At 38.3% G+C, this 16260-nt stretch overlaps 1 protein-coding gene across 1 annotated transcript in view; it reads right to left on the reverse strand.

The window, feature by feature from the left end:
* The window catches only part of LOC114461555 (ephrin type-B receptor 1-like), a 110103-nt gene that overhangs the window by 54631 nt on the left and 39212 nt on the right, over positions 1 to 16260 (reverse strand). The window contains exons 2-5 of the mRNA XM_028443725.1: positions 7891 to 7955; positions 7034 to 7324; positions 5764 to 5982; positions 5514 to 5694 (exon numbers count right to left, since the gene is read on the reverse strand). Of these exons, the coding sequence (XP_028299526.1) occupies positions 5514 to 5694; positions 5764 to 5982; positions 7034 to 7324; positions 7891 to 7955 (756 nt within the window). The remainder of the gene's footprint in view (positions 1 to 5513; positions 5695 to 5763; positions 5983 to 7033; positions 7325 to 7890; positions 7956 to 16260) is intronic.

A 16260-nucleotide genomic window follows, 5' to 3' on the forward strand; every position in this document is an offset into this window, starting at 1 on the left:
TTGTTTTCTCAAACTTTGCACAGTATAAATATTAAGTAGATAAACACTTCTTTGTGGCTTCATAACATCCTTTATGACTGTCAACAACACACTTTCTGATTTGAAAGTCTGCAGAAAAATGTGTTTCTTGATCCTTAGACATCATTATCAAACTTTTTCTAAAAATAATTGAATTTGAAAATAAGACTCCTGTTGAAGCAAAGTCACTATAGGCATGCAGTTTTCATCTATTACCGTTGTGTGGACAGTGATGTTAAAACATACTAGATAAAACCATCAGCGTGTATTTGACATCACTTTGAGTGCCTGCTTCAGTAATAGTTGGGAAAACATTATAATTGTAAGACACTGTGTTGTTATCACAAAGTGGAAAAGTGCCCATGAGTGAAAATTATTCTCTTGCGACAAAGCCGTTTTTAGTGTTGACACGCGATACCTTAAAAGCTAATAGTCAAGCAGGGTAAAGAGAAGTCAGCAGTGTGAAGATTATTTGGTTACTTAAACCTCCATTTAGCTCCTCCTGAGGACGAGGAAGTGTCAGACGGGGGCCAGGCGAACACCACTTAAAGTGCAAACACATGATAATACCTGCTACATCGCCGTGTGATGATGGTACCCAGAGTGGAAGAGCAGCTTTACCAGTTATTAACACTCAATCCCAGGAACAAACTGGAAAACTCTCAATGAAAGAGAAGCTCAACAAATCTCTTTGTCCTTCACCCTCAAGAATTCATTATACACACCAGACGATTTCTTACAAACCCCTAAAAAAATCCGTTACCATAACTTGAAGTCTTTTTTTAAAATCATTAAAACTAGTATTAACAGATTTAGGCATATGGTTGGAAACTTTTAATGGGAATTTATGGGAATAACCAAAAAAAATACATAATTGAAGGTTGTCCCTTAACAAGGAAAATGTTTTCATGCAAGTACACTTGAGTATATACTGTATCTCTGCTATTCCTCAATCACATTACTGCAGATATATTGAGATTGATTTGAAGCTGGGAAATATATCGAGATTCAAGATATATTGAGTTTTCTATTTTGGAGATAAAAAATATTACAATATTGCCTTTATCGATATATATATTTTTATAGCTTATTTTGTATTAAAATACTTGTTTTAGGAGTCACTGCTTTCATACTTCTCAGAATAGCATGAAAAGCACAATTTGATGGATTGCCTAGTGCGTTCTAACCCAGACCTTCCCCTAAACAAGCCACACTATAAAACTCACTCACAAGTGCTGTCCCTTAGAGCAGTGTTTCCCAACCTTTTTTGTCTCATGTACCCCCCGAGGCCTCTCTTCAGATTAGGAGAATCCCTTCGTCACTCCAATTTAGTAACATTTCTTGTTTTATTTACATGTTGTTAATAGCTTGAAAATGTCAACCTGTACGTTTAACGCACACTAAATATTAATTTTGTGTATTAAATGTACTGCATAGCAGAGAATATATTTACCACAATTTTTAGTAATGTGCATGACATGTTAGTAACAATTTAGTAGGATATTAAGGCCACAATATTGTTTATTTCATTAACGCAGTTTATTGTCAACGGGTGGAAAAGCTGTTGGATGAGCATGTACAGTGTCTGAAATAGGCTTAAAAAATGACTCAGCCTGTTGGAAATAGATTCATTAATGTTTCCAAGTACCCCCTACAATGTGTTCAAATACCTCTAGGGGTACACGTACCCCTGGTTGGGAACAACTGCCTTAGAGGAGAAAAAGAGAAAAGTGGCACATATTGTGTAGCTATTTGTTAGTAAATGTGCCTGTGTAGCCTTTGGATCATTGAATTTAACCCAGCACTTTCTGGTCAGATGTTATTTCAAATGAAATGATTGAGATTTATATTATATATCACTATTTTGAGAAAAAAAATATCAAGATATAAGTTTTTGTCCATATCGCCCAGCCCTAGATTGAGGTCACGCCCCCTGCATGAATAACCCAACCCTATTCTATTTTCAAATTAAGAGTCAGGCAGATACAATGTTTTTGTTGTGAAAGAATTGATTGTTCAACTAAATAATTAAGGAATATGTATTTTAATGAACTGAATCAAACACTGCACTGTTTGTGCTTGAACACCATCAGTGCCGCTGTTTTTGACACTGAGATTTTCATTCATAAAAGTTATCTTCTAAAATGCAATTAAGCACAACGTAACATTACTGAGTTAGAAATATGCTCAAAAAAGTACAAGTACCCGTGAATGCAACTCAATTACAGTGACGTGATACTTCTAATCTGTTACTTTCACCACTGGATCCGACCACCACTTTTCAACAGTTCATTGTTTGGTAATATAAAACACAAACGTTAATTCTCAGAGTAAATGTTGAATGATGAAAAAAAAATCTATTTTTGTTACTTTTCCTTTAATTTAATTAGTCAGAGCATGTTTAGGGATATAAATAAAAAGAAATGAAAACATAAAGTGCTAGCATGATAATAATATAATATTATGCATTGTTTAATTTAGGTAAGCTATGTTCATGGTTTTATGGATTTTTTGTACATTTTCTAAAACAAGTTAATTTTTGTGTATTCAAATAAAAAAAACAGCACTAAGTACAGAACATTCCACATTGTTGTTGTTTAGGCAAATGTCCAGGACACACTTTAAATTGTATCGCTTTTAGGTCATGTTTTACAGGTCATTGATCTTTAAAAAATAAAATAAAAAATACGCCAAATCTATCAATAGTTACTAATCAGGACCTCACATGAACTGTTGCTATTTTGACTTGCTTCACACTGAAAATATGAACCATTCTGATCAATGAATGCAAATGTTTTAATTCTGTAGAGTTGGAAAGTAAAAGTACTTTATCTTTACGACTGTTTTTCCCAACCTTATTAGTCTTCCTTCTCAGTCTGTTGGTTTCCTTCTTTTTCCCCTTCATCCGTCATCATTTCAGTTCTTCCTTTCTTTAATTCAGTTTCCCAGCTACCCCTGCATTAGATCAAAAGTCTCTGGCAGCTCCTGACCAATTTTGAGAGCACTAATCTGGCTAGAACATGCTAAACTAATTACCACGGGATGAAGTGGCCTCCCTTATCATTTTACCATATGTACATACATCACAAGCGTTCACGCCTTTACCATCACCCACACACACTCACAAAAACTGATGAGGCACTCTAGGGAAAACAATAAAGGATGGGCACATCTTGGAAAAGGAAATAGGAAGAAAGGCCAGATATAAAAAAAGGAGGAAAAATGATATCTGGACGAATGAGAGCAGCGGAGCTATTCCTGCAGCACCTTTACAACAGTCTGCATGACAAATGTTACCACAGAGAACATTGTGAGCTGCTTCCAAGGGCAGAAAATAAATGACAAATCCTGTGCATGAATGGAATTACTCAGCTGAGACAATCAAAATTAACTCAATTTCTAACAGAATACATTTTTCTACTTTATTCAGGATTAATTCATCATTTCTAAATAGGATCTCAAGCAACAGTCATCGCTACTTGCTGCATGGAGACGAGCTTATATTAGACATTAGCCTGCAAGTCACTGAAGAAGCCATTTGTTTAGTTTCGTGGTCGTTGTAAGACACAGCTGATGATATGTCCAAAACATGCAAATATAAAAGGTAACAAACTACAGTCAATTTTGTTCGTTCCAAAACCGAAGCCATGCTGGTCGGCACTCCACATCAGGTTCAAACATCCCCCATAAACTTTATCACCTTTGCTGGTCAGGAAATTCCACTCTCCGCAGCAGTCACCAACTTGGGTGTGAGAATGGATTCTCACATGACGTTTGACACACACATCAAGCAGCTCGCTAAACTCCGCCCCACACTTTCTCTGCCCGACGCTGAAAAACTGGTACGCGCCTTTGTCTCCTCCAGGCTAGACTAATGTAATGCTCTCCTCATTGGGATCCCTAGCAAGAGCATTTGCAAGCTTCAATACATCCAAAAGAGTGCTGCTAGGATCCCGATGGGGATGCACAAATATGATCATATCACCCCCATCCTGAAATCAGTGCAATGGCTCCCTCTGGAACAAAGGATTGAATATAAGATCTCCCTCCTCACCCACCAGTGTGTACACGGAAATGCCCCAGCCTACCTAAAGTATCCCCCAGACCTCCTCACTGGGCTCGATCACCCATGCTGCAATTTCTATTTGTGACCTGTGGGGGCAGTAATGCACCTTTAGGTAAATTTTAGTTCTCGTTTCAATTTGTGGAAGAAGAAGTTTATTAACATTTAAAAGAACATGGCTGTGTAGTTGCAGCATGTTGTTAATGACATACATTAGGCTCTGTTTGCACTATTTGCACTTTGTATTGACAGAGTCGAACTTTGATTTGGTTTTGCTCATAATATTGTTTGCACTTGAAATAATTTCTTTCTTTGTTCTTTTCATTCGTTTTATTTTAACTTTTAAAAACTTTAGTTTTAGTTTGAATTTGTGGAAGAAGAAGTTTATTAAAAGCTCATGCTTACATCATGCATGTAAAGAGTTATAATAAAACATTTCAAAATGCATGTGCAACTCTGTTAAATAAGTCTGTTGGTCCAGTCATATATTTTGTCATTGTAGTTTTTTAAAAATCTCGTCTTGTTCTTGCTCTCGTGAACCCAATATCGTGTCGTGTCTCATCTTGTGAGCTGAGTGTATCATCACACCCCTACTAATGAAATTGCACCAATGCCAAACCGTCTGACCCTGACTTTAATTTGCAAACCAATTCCTTTTCTGTTCAATTCATAAAATCTGGTTACAACAGTGCTCCTGTGGCGTCAGCCTGTTTCAGTAGTTCCAGAATGGGTTTGGACATGCAGATTGCACCAGCAGGTTGCATTGGCTGAATTTTTGGATACATTTAGTTTACTTAGTGCAAGATGCCTACAAGTTCTTCTGGCAAGAAGTTTCGTGATATTATCCAAAGTGTGTGCTGTTGCACGATTGCTGGATTTTACAAAAACATCAAAGACTCTACATCCCATGTGTCAAACTCATGGCCCGGGTGCCAAACCCGGCCCTTTGGATCATCTAATTCGGCCCGCAGTAGAAAGTAAAAATGACAGAGAAAACATGAATTATTGTGTAAAAAAACTCAACAATTTTTGCAGGGGCTCACAGTTGTCCCAGTGGTTATATCACATGATTGCAGTCATTTTTAATATTAAACGTTGTATAAACAAAAAAAAGTCAAAATTCCAACAAAATCATTTAATTTTCCTCAAATTATGATCACATTTCCCTTACTGCAATAGAAATTGGTTACAAAATCTAGGAAATTTGAAGTGAAGATCCTTTTGGGACTGATATTTATCACTTATTGCTAGGATACGGTTGGTTTCTTACATATTTTATATTTTATGTATGCATAGAAGTGCAAACTGTGGTACAATAATGCTGAAATTACTTGTTTTCTTGCATAAAATCTGTGGCTCACTTGAGATAAAACTGCTCTATATTTGGCCCCTGAACTAAAATGAGTTTGACACCCCTGGTATACATAATTACCTCGGCACACGTTTCCATTGTCGGGTTCATAACCAGATTTGCAGCTGCAGCTGCCAATAGGAACCATCCACTCTCCGTCTCCATTACAGTAGAGTTTTATAGGCACATCCACTTCTTCTGCGTTCTGGATGCAGCTTCCCCTGGCAATGACTAAAGATGTCGACTCGGCTCCAGTTAGCGTCTGCAAAAAAGGTTACATACAACACGTGAACCAACAACCAACTATACCTCATGAACATTTCCTCTATACCTCTGGAAAAAATGCAAAGTTTTGCACGACGCTGGGGCATTTCTTGTAGAAAACTCTTACAGCCAGAAGGGACATGCAAGCTCCAAGATCCTGGAACGCCAAGTAAAAGCCCCTGCCTTTAGAAAGTGGGCCAAAGCTCCTCACTTCAGTGTTTACTTTCATCAGCCGACCCCCGAAATCAACCTGGGAGAAGCTTTCATCGGCAGCAATGGTGTCCACCTGGAAGCACAGAGATGAGAAAAGAGGTGAAAAGTCTGTACAACGTGTCAAGAATCAATAACTAAAACATTCTACATTGGGAAAACATATTAGGTTTTAAACTAATTATATAGTAAGAAAATAAGAACTAAATGCATTAAAATTCAACATCATAAGCAGCGTACTATGAAGCTGGATAAGTATATCTAGGATTGCTCTCCGCTAGTGGGCTTCACCTAACCAAACATTCTCCTTCCCAGAGCAGCTGTACTACAAAGCAGGATATAAATACGTTCACATAAGCAAGGTGATTTCAGCCTGCCAACGTGCACGCTCCATCCTTCATCCATCACAGCCAGCGTCATAGTACAAGACACACAAAATAAATCCCAGAAGTTAGAGCAAAAAGAGGAAATCCAGCTTCGTAGTAGAGGCCCCACAAGTTTAACAAACTTTTACTATGAAATGTGACAAATGCGAAAACGAATCTGCGTTTTCCAACTTTTTATGGAATACTAGCACAACTCTAATGCTGATTAAGTTCCAGTATTCCCTGTGATATCACCTCACTCCACAATACATATCATTTATTGTATTGTATCTTTTCGTGTAAGCCCAAAACAAGCCATTGTTTTGCCACAAAAAATTCAGAAATGTGTAGAGAAATCACGTTGGCAGCATTTTTGGGGGCAAACACAAGAAATCACACTAGGAATGAAGTAAAAAGAATTCTAGCATCCGTCTACAGGACTCCACATCCCACAATGCAATGCCTGCAACTTTTCCGACAATGTCAATAAGAGAGTTTTTACAGTGGAGATCAAAACAAACTTTTGATCAACAATTTCAACATTTTACATTTTTTCTCGAGCAAATAATTTTTGATCTATCTACTGTATGCATGAAGCCTACACTATGTCTTTAAATGATAAAAATTTTTGGTTTCCAGCAGCTTTATATCAACAAAGCCCTAAAAGTTGGAGTTATAAAAGTTCCATTTAACGTTACCATTTAAAATATCCATACATATAATGTATACAGCAACATCACATAATTATTGTTGTGTATTTACCTTCAAAAAGGGGGCATTGGCCCAGTACTCCACCCCTTTGATCCCATCCGACATGCTCCTGTCAGTCTCTAAGTAGTAGAGGTTGAAGGTCTCCTTACAGGAGCCCAGGACGCTGGGGATGGAGGCACAGTCTCGTACGGTAAAGCGGATTTCCACGTAGATGCGCTGCGCCGCACGTCTGTCTACGTACGTGGTGAGGAGCCAGTTGTTCTGGCTGGGCTCAAACACGTTGCACACTTGGTACGTCCTAATGGTGTTTAGGTTCTCATCATAGCCACTGACCTCCTCCCACTGGAGTAGGAGAGAGAGGAAGAGGGTAGAATGATTAATAGGTTTTCCAGGAACCAACACAGATTAAAACTTCTCCAGGATTCTATCATTTCTAAATCCTCTCTCTCTCTCTCTCTCTCTCTCTCTCTCTCTCTCTCTCTCTCTCTCTCTCTCTCTCTCTCGCTCTCTCTCTCTCTCTCTCTCTCTCTCTCTCTCTCTCTCTCTCTCTCTCTCTCTCTCTCTCTCTCTCTCTCTCTCTCTCTCTCTCTCTCTCCTCTCTCTCTCTCTCTCTCTCTCTCTCTCTCTCTCTCTCTCTCTCTCTCTCTCTCTCTCTCTATTCATCATAATTAGACGCCACATGCCACACACATCACAACGACCAAGACGAGATTCTATTATAGACTCTACAAAGTAAATCTATTCTGCATTGCATCAATAATGGTTAATTGGTGTCACCTTGCTACTGTAATTAGGACTTTGACAGACCCAATAATGAACAGCTTCAAAGTGTAGTCAAGCTGCTTTATCCCAAGGGTAGAATATACACACACACAGACATACATTCAACATTTACACATTGTTCTTACTCCGTTGGCAGGGAACGATATCCAGCCGAGCTCAGCAGTCGCTGTCCTTGTATCCATCACTGTCTCTGTTAGAGAAAACAGAAGGTGGTATGGTGAGGAGGCATCTTTGAGTGGAGACGTAGAGGAGGCCTAATTCAAATTTGAGGAAAGCTAGCTGATACTTTTTATCATTATAACAGATACTAGGAGGCTGGGTGATATAGGCTACAGGGTACTGTATATAGGCTATAATAAAGAAAGTGTCTATTTGTACGGTTGCCGTACGGACAACCCCAGGTGCTATTGGTACGGTTACTGAAGTACACCTTCGTAGCGTATTTGGGTTAGAGTTAGGATTAGGATTAGGTTTAGGGTTAATGTAATGCTTTTACAAGGAAAAGCAAGTTTTACAAGTAACTTAGTTCTGCTTTAATTAGAAATATTAGCAGGAAGACCCTCCTGCTTTACTTTTACTTTTGATACTTGAGCATTTTTTTTCACAAGATACTTTCATACACTGTACTTAAGTACATTTAATGTGAGCTTTTTTTAAGATGCTTCCTTGACTTCACAGAAATCAAAGAAATGCATGCTTGAAAACAGTGACTCATGACTTGAATCCTTGGTTAGTTTAAGATAATGGCAGAAGTTTATCAAAATACACTATTTCAACCAAGTCATCGTTGGCAAAGCAGAGTTAACACTATTTATTATGTCATAGCACTGATGCCAATCCCTGTTTTAAGATTAAATTCATCCTTCCAAGTTGTGTGAGTAATAAGATCAGTGTTACACGCGAGTGCCTTACGCTGGCAGTTAGAATAAATTAAGTATAATTGTGCACAGGTGAAATCAGTCAGCAGCAGTGATGCAATTAAATAAATGGCAATTATGTTAATGTGTGTAGGTAGTACTCTGCTGAGCTGGGCATCACTAATGATTTTAATCCCCACCTGTATGCACCGTGTCAGATGTTTCTGTCAGAGAAACCTTTACTCACTAACCTGACAGCGTAAAGAAACCACAGTTGGTTGGCACACTGACACGGAAATACATTTAAAATAAAATAATTACACCCTCTGAGGCTGCAACAAGGATGCTTAAAAGCAATGTCTTATAGCATAATGAGAACTTGACAACAAAAGCATAGACAGCAGCACTTATTAAAATGTCATCATTTGCAGAAGCTAATGGAAAACACTGCTGTGTGAGGAGCCAGATGAACTATAAAAGCTGGGCTTTTGTCAAACCAATGCAAAACAAGGCAGAATGGAAAACTGGGGGGGTTAAATTTAGGAAGATTAATTTACATCAACGTGCTCATGTAGGTCATTGTGGTTATTGTTCCCTCAGTGAATAAAAAATCACCATAAAGGACAATGAGAATTATTTCCCATTACAAAGGACCAGTGATGCTCATATAAACAGTGTGGTCAATGTGAAAGGTTCAACTTGAATAATGCCTAGTGACGAAAGCTATAAGAACTAATTTAAAGAACTGACTAATGTCCCAAAAAACTAGGCTTCCACCTTAATGTATACATTGCTTAAGTACATACTAACATAAAATATATTTCTTACCTCTTTGAAATTTTGATACATCTTACTTAACAGTTTTTGAACAATCTACATCCACATCCCTTCATTTCTGGCAACACACTAACTGTGCACTAAACATGCTGATTTGTTGAGGAAAAGCTGGTTTCGATCAGTGTTCTCGCCAGTGCTGTTGAGCATAGGAGCCCCCGACGCTGTGATTTTGAACTCCTACGCTGTGAAAAATAACTGAAGTGAACTTGAATTGCTCACTATAGTTCTCTGTTTGAGTAACATCACTTAATCAAGCCTTTTCTAACATTCCACACTTCAAAATAAGTAATAAAAGTATGCATGATTCGTGCTGATATGGTATTGGATCGATATCGGTATCGGCCAATACTCAAGGCTGCAATATCGGTATTGTATCGGAAGTGAAAAAGTTGTATCGGACATCCCTACTTTTAAACGGTACCGTTGCAATAATTGTTGCACACTTGGACACAAAAGGTTGTTTTAACTCTTATTTTAATTTGCATCAGCCGCACTGTCTATTTAATACAGGAGAATTGCTTGGATGCTCTTTCCTTCAGCTGAGAACCCCTGCAGCTACTTAGCTGCCCCGATGTTGCCTGTGTGCTTACTCTTCACTGTAAAGACTCAAACATAGTCGGGCGGACATCCACGGAATGCAGTCTCCACCAGGCCAATTAAATGCAAAGCACAGACTTTAGGAACATGCGGAGTCTGCTGTATCACATAAAACATTGCTCGACATGTATTTCTTAAATCAACCCGCATTAGATGTAGGAAGACAAAATCTTGGCGATTAAGCAAAAACGTCAATAAATATTGCTCCGGCGTATTCGAGATGGAGGGCATTGCGGGCCAGTCTTGGACGCGCAAGTGGCTGTTTTCCTTCTAGACAGGTAAACTAATGTTCCATTTTCCAATATTTTGTGTGCATCCTTTAGCGTGGTGATGTGTTTTACCGAAAGTCACACGATTGCTGTTCCACATATTGTAAACAGAGAGTTTGTGGTGTAGGACTGTCTACCTATGCGTGTGCATGTTCAGCGCCCCCCACTGGCCAGGAGGTGAATCTGCACACTTTTAAATTAAAAATAGCCCTGGAACATTATCTTTATATATCTAATACACCTTATGTGCCACTTTGATATATAACATGTGTTTTTGCTTTGTTTCAGAGCAGTAATTACTTTTCACCTTTGTCTTGTAGGTTTTGTAGGAAAAGGATGCTAATCAATTGTATTAAAACTGTATTTAAGCCCATTTTTTTTTTTTTTAAATCTGTGCTTTGTGGTTAAGTGGGTGTTTGGCTTTTTTTCTTTGAAAAAGCGACTAAATTACACTCCACGTTAAACCCAGATTGAACACAGCAGGGCAGACACGCTGTCACACGCCAGCCAACAAAAGCTCGCTGTCCTGCTGACAAGGAGGACCTTAACCTGCAGCTCTTTGTAATAGCATGAGCCCTGAGACCTGGAGCAGCTTGTAATAAAAAGACTTAACAATATTACACCACAAGGCCACCACAGGCAAACCACCCCCCTCCATTCCTGACACGCTCTCCTTCTTGTACCACCACCTTCTCATTAAGTGCTCACATCCTCCCCTCCTCCTTCCTCCTCTTTTACTCCATATCCCAATCCTTCATCCCGAGCCCAGCTCAGGTGCTTCTCTTCTTCAAGGCTGTGGTAATTAAAGCAAAACCCAGATTTTCAGCTCTCCACAAGGAGAAAGGAGAATAAAAAACACTTGTCACACAAATATGCAGTCAACTACATAATCTGTGAATAAAGCTTTCTCAGACAGTGACAAGTGTCACTGTATCATTTTTAGCTCGAGTGCGTTTAGTAAAATGTTGCCAAGAAAGAGAGGTTTTTAATAAAACATACTGATCCCCACCTTCAGTATTTTGCTTGTTTATATATATATAGGTTTACCTTTAGGAAGAACACAAAAAGCTTTAAAAAAAAAAAACCTGTTTGATTTAAAATGTCAAATGGAAACAACAATGCAAAGGTGCAACATAACACGAAGCACGAAGACAATCATTTCAATTCATGTTCCTATTCATGGTTTTTCAACCTGTCACCTGGAAATAAAATGGGGGTCACCTGAAATGTCTAGTGATAATCAAATTAAAAAAAAATTACTCATTCAAATTATATATATATTTTTAATTATTTTCTTTATTTATCTATTTAGCACAATTAAACAATGATTGTTCTTTTTCAAATTAAAACACCACACAATCCCAAACAACTGTATTCTATACCTTTATTTTCTCAAATATAAATCTTGCTAAAATAAAATGCAGTACAAAAATATCTGAACTGGTCACATATTGTCACTATTGTGCACTCGTGAACATTTTTAAATGAAAGTTAAAGGCACTTTTTTTCTCTACTGCATATGATTGAGAGAGAGATTTTTAGTCATGTTGTTGATGTCATGATGATTTTACTGATGATTTTAATTGATTTTACTGATGATTTTAATTGATTTTACTGATGATTTTACTTGATTTTACTGATTATTTTAAATGTTCTTATTGATTTTAAACAATTGAATGTTTTATCATGTAAAGCACATCGAGTTGCCTTGAGTATGAAATGCGCTATACAAATAAATTTGCCTTGCCTTGCCTCATACTGGCTACTCTATATTTAGTAACAGTACAACAAGATGAAAAAAAAAATTTTAATTTAAAAAAAAAAAAAGCTTCTGGGGATCGCCAGAAATTTACGATAATAAAATCGGAAGAAAAGGTGGGAAACCACTGATTAAAAATGTTCAAACAAAATCTCAGTGTCAGATTTATTTTTTAATCACATCTGACTACTGATAAAAGCAACGTGTGGCTAACTTACTACAATTTTGGCTGAAACATTAATTAAACTGGGTAAAATTCTCAAATTCATTTTTGTTCATCTTGATATTATATTTTACCCAAAGTGCTCATTTTGGCTCTCAGTCTTCATTAAAAAGTTTTTATGCTTTAGTGCTCTCACCAAAAAGCAGAGTGAGCTTTAAAACAAAATAAATCACTTTAAAACTAGAAAGGCAGTGTAATCAGAACAAAGCACCACATAATGGTGGCGTGTGCAGGGCTTATTAGAGTCGATCTACTCATCAGTCTAATTAACAGTGCATAGATACCTCCAACTCACACTTCTATGTACGTAATAGGGCACACACACACCCACACACACACTTCCTGATCAGCCTAATTACTTTTGACATATTGGTGGCTGTGATTGCGTTGTGCCTTCCTCCCCCACAGTGAGACCCCGCACACCTCCTCAGCTAGCACTACATCACAGAACAAAGCCAAAGGCCCTTTTATAGCAGAGGAAACAGCAGGTAAATCTGCGCTGCATTGTAGCAGTCAACGAGGCTGTTAAAAACCTTGTTGTGGAGCACTTGGGGAGAAATAAGAGTATTTCCACCTGCAAAGGCAGAAATGCAAGCAAGTTTTTTACTGCTTTACCTCCTTTTCATTTACTCCCTTTACATGTGTGGGTGTATGCGATAAATAAAAGGTCAAATGGCAGCTGAGATTCTTTAGTTCATGCAAATAAGTGTAATGTGTCCAAACCACAGACGATTTTTTCAAATACTGCATTCCATGAATAATTATTAATGTATATCAGGTTTTATTTTTTTACAAGGTTCCTGCCAGTGCTGTTGAGTGTAGATGCCCCCTACAGTGTGATTTTGATCATCTACACTGTGATGTCGCCCCCGAGACTGTGTTTCAACCAGCGTGGGGGGCATTTATTTTTTATTTTTTTATTAATCGGTGCCGTCGTAATAATTGTTGCACACTTGGACACAAAAAAAACATCCAGGCGTCATTTTAACTCTCTCCTTAATCTGCATAATCGAGGAACACATACTGTATGTCAGCCACACCGTCTATTTACTACAGGCGATTTTCTGTCCATCACAACCCCAATATTACTGCAGGTCCCATATAATGCCTCATTTAAATTTAAAAAGCGCGTCTTCAAATCAGTCTTTTAATAAAAAAAAAATAATAATTTCTTTCCTATACAGTCACTGAGTATTTATCAGTTGAGGACCTATACCAAGCATGAGTAACGCAAACTCCATTCATTATGACACTTCACCAATTCAACAAATAACTTTTGGCTTTAAAGCAAGGCTGGAACAAAGATAATTAAAAAAAAACAATATTTATCTTTACTTCATAAAAATTCCTGGTGAAAATCCTGGTGTAATGGCGCGTTCACACCAAACGCGTCGAAAGTGGCAGGTTTACATTCACATTATATGGTGGACGCGCTTCTAGGGAGTGTCGCAGGTCCCGTTGTGCGTCCCACGCCTCCTGTGCGCCGTGTTTTGAAGCTTTTCGCGCGGCAAACACTTTTGACGTGAGTCCAGCGCTTCCAACGCAGCCGATGCTAGAGTTGGGATTGTTGAACTTTTGGGGCATATCGTGGCGCGTCAACCAATCAGGAGCTTTCCCCAACCGTGGCGTATCAGAATAATGAGAAGAAGAAAAAAAAAAACACTAAGCGGAGACAGAGACAGATGGACAGGCGCTCTTCTGCTGGCATAGAGCGCCTGTAGTTGGGGTTCTGGTAGGAGATGCGAGCACGATGCCGGTCAGCAGGTCGTCAAACTGAGCACGGGAGAGATGGAAGTAGCGCTGAAAGCGACTCTCATCCGAGTGCAGTGCTGGTGAATCCAGAAACGGTGCTGAGGCGCAAATAAAGTCAAGCCACTCACTCAATAATGTAGAGCTGATGAACGGGAGCCGGAGGCGGCGTGTTCAGCAAGGAACTCCAAACTTTATTCTCCTTTCACCCACACTTCTCTATAGCCCTCTAACATCACAGTGCATACAATGAGTCACACCAACATACATCTGACCGGAAAAACAGCCTTCTCAACACAATAATGTTCCCCACCACTTCAATGTCACTGGGTGAATTATGAACGTAACTGATCTCCACAATATCATCATTCTATGAACACCATTGGCAACAGAGAAGCCCCTCCCCTCGACGTGCTAGACGCATGGCCAAAGCATCTTCAACACTGGTGACAAGCATCTGTATTCAATGAGCACAAGCGTCCAACTACGCGCGTGAGGCACAATTTTGACGCGTTTGGTGTAAACTTACCATAAATGTCATACTGAAAAAATTCTGTTTGAATGTCTTAAAAATGGCATAAATGGGGTTGTGGTCATTAAAGTGTAAGTACACCCCCAGGTTTTTGTTGATCTGCAATCAGGGAGAAATTTAAAAAAAAAAAAATCCCTTGTTATGAGCATGGCTCCTAGAATAGTTAAGACACGCCCACTCACAGCAGCCCCGCCCCCACAGCACTGCACATTTCTGCATGGAGCTGTCAATCAATGCTCACTGAGGGCTGTGAGAGGAGGAGACCTAGTCCCTCCTCCCATCTTTAGTAGGAGGGGTGGGGCCAACAGTGACGTTAGTGAGGTCGCTGATCCAAAAAGACGCCGCTGATCTTGTTCTCAGCCAATAGAAAAACACAATTGCAATCGCCCACATTCAACCCATAGAGGGCAGTCACTCTGACAATTTACAACTAAAACACTAAATTTGAATACTTAGAGTGGGACTAGGATCAATAAACTACATTACTTCATACCTAATCATACATGTGATCAGCAGGAAAAAAAATGTTTTTAAGGTGGAGTTACACTTAGTTTTGCAATACGAATAAAAATATAATTAAATTCATTAAAGTCTTTTGGTGTTTCTACTTAAAATGGAACCCACATCCTGTTTCTCTTAAATAACAGCTCACAATCAAACAACTTCCCATTTGTTATAATGACAAACTAAATACTCAAGGAAAAAGTTCACCTTCATAAAAATGGAATCAGCTACATTTGTCCTTATACAGGGATATAATGATAAACTGATTTTTGACGTGCTGAATGACTACTTCATGCCTACCCACTTATGCACTAATCATTGCTGTTATGAATTTTGTTGTTTTTTTGTTTTGTTTTTTTAATCTGGGTGTACTCCTGAAGAGCTTTTTCGATCCGACTGAAGCAAAAGAAAGAGAAAATTGAAGAAATCAGTGGTTTTGATGCTATTTGTGGACAATTCTGTGATTAGAAATGTCAAGGTGAAACCACAATTGTGTGATAATGGGATCACACACAAACACACAAAGTGAAAGACATCATACCACACACAGGGACAGTCATTGACCAATCAGGCATTCAAGGAAAAAGACTACGCACACGCACTCACATTTTTAGCCTTCCAGCAAGATTCTGTTTGTCTTGTTTTTGAATAGTATGGTAAGGGTTTCATTTATTCAGACAACTGTTACCAGGGTGACTACAGGTAGGAAGAAGTTATATTGAAGACTTTTTAAGATCTTTTTAATACCAATTTAAAGAAAATTTAAGGCCAAACCTACAATGGAAATACAGACCCAAGAGAAAATATATTATTTTACAATTAAAGGCACTGATGTCAGTTAATAATGTACAATAAGGAAATAATCAGTTGTTCAAGAACATTCTTCAAATGTGTTTATTAATGTGGAAATAGAACAAAAATATCAGCAGTGTACTGAATTATTTTTATTGGAACACAATTCTCAATACTTAATATCAGTAGACAATAACCCAGAAATAAAAATTGACTGGAACCTGTGAACAAACCAAACACCAAAGTGTTTTTATCAGATTCTTCACCGTGTAATGCCATATGTGGAGCTTTGATCTCAAATTAGGGCTTTTAAGACAATGTAAATTACTAGACGGGGTTTTCAAGCCATTTTCCCATTTGTCACAACCAAAAAGGC

Source organism: Gouania willdenowi, chromosome 4, assembly GCF_900634775.1.
Source record: "Gouania willdenowi chromosome 4, fGouWil2.1, whole genome shotgun sequence".
NCBI lineage: Eukaryota > Metazoa > Chordata > Actinopteri > Blenniiformes > Gobiesocidae > Gouania > Gouania willdenowi.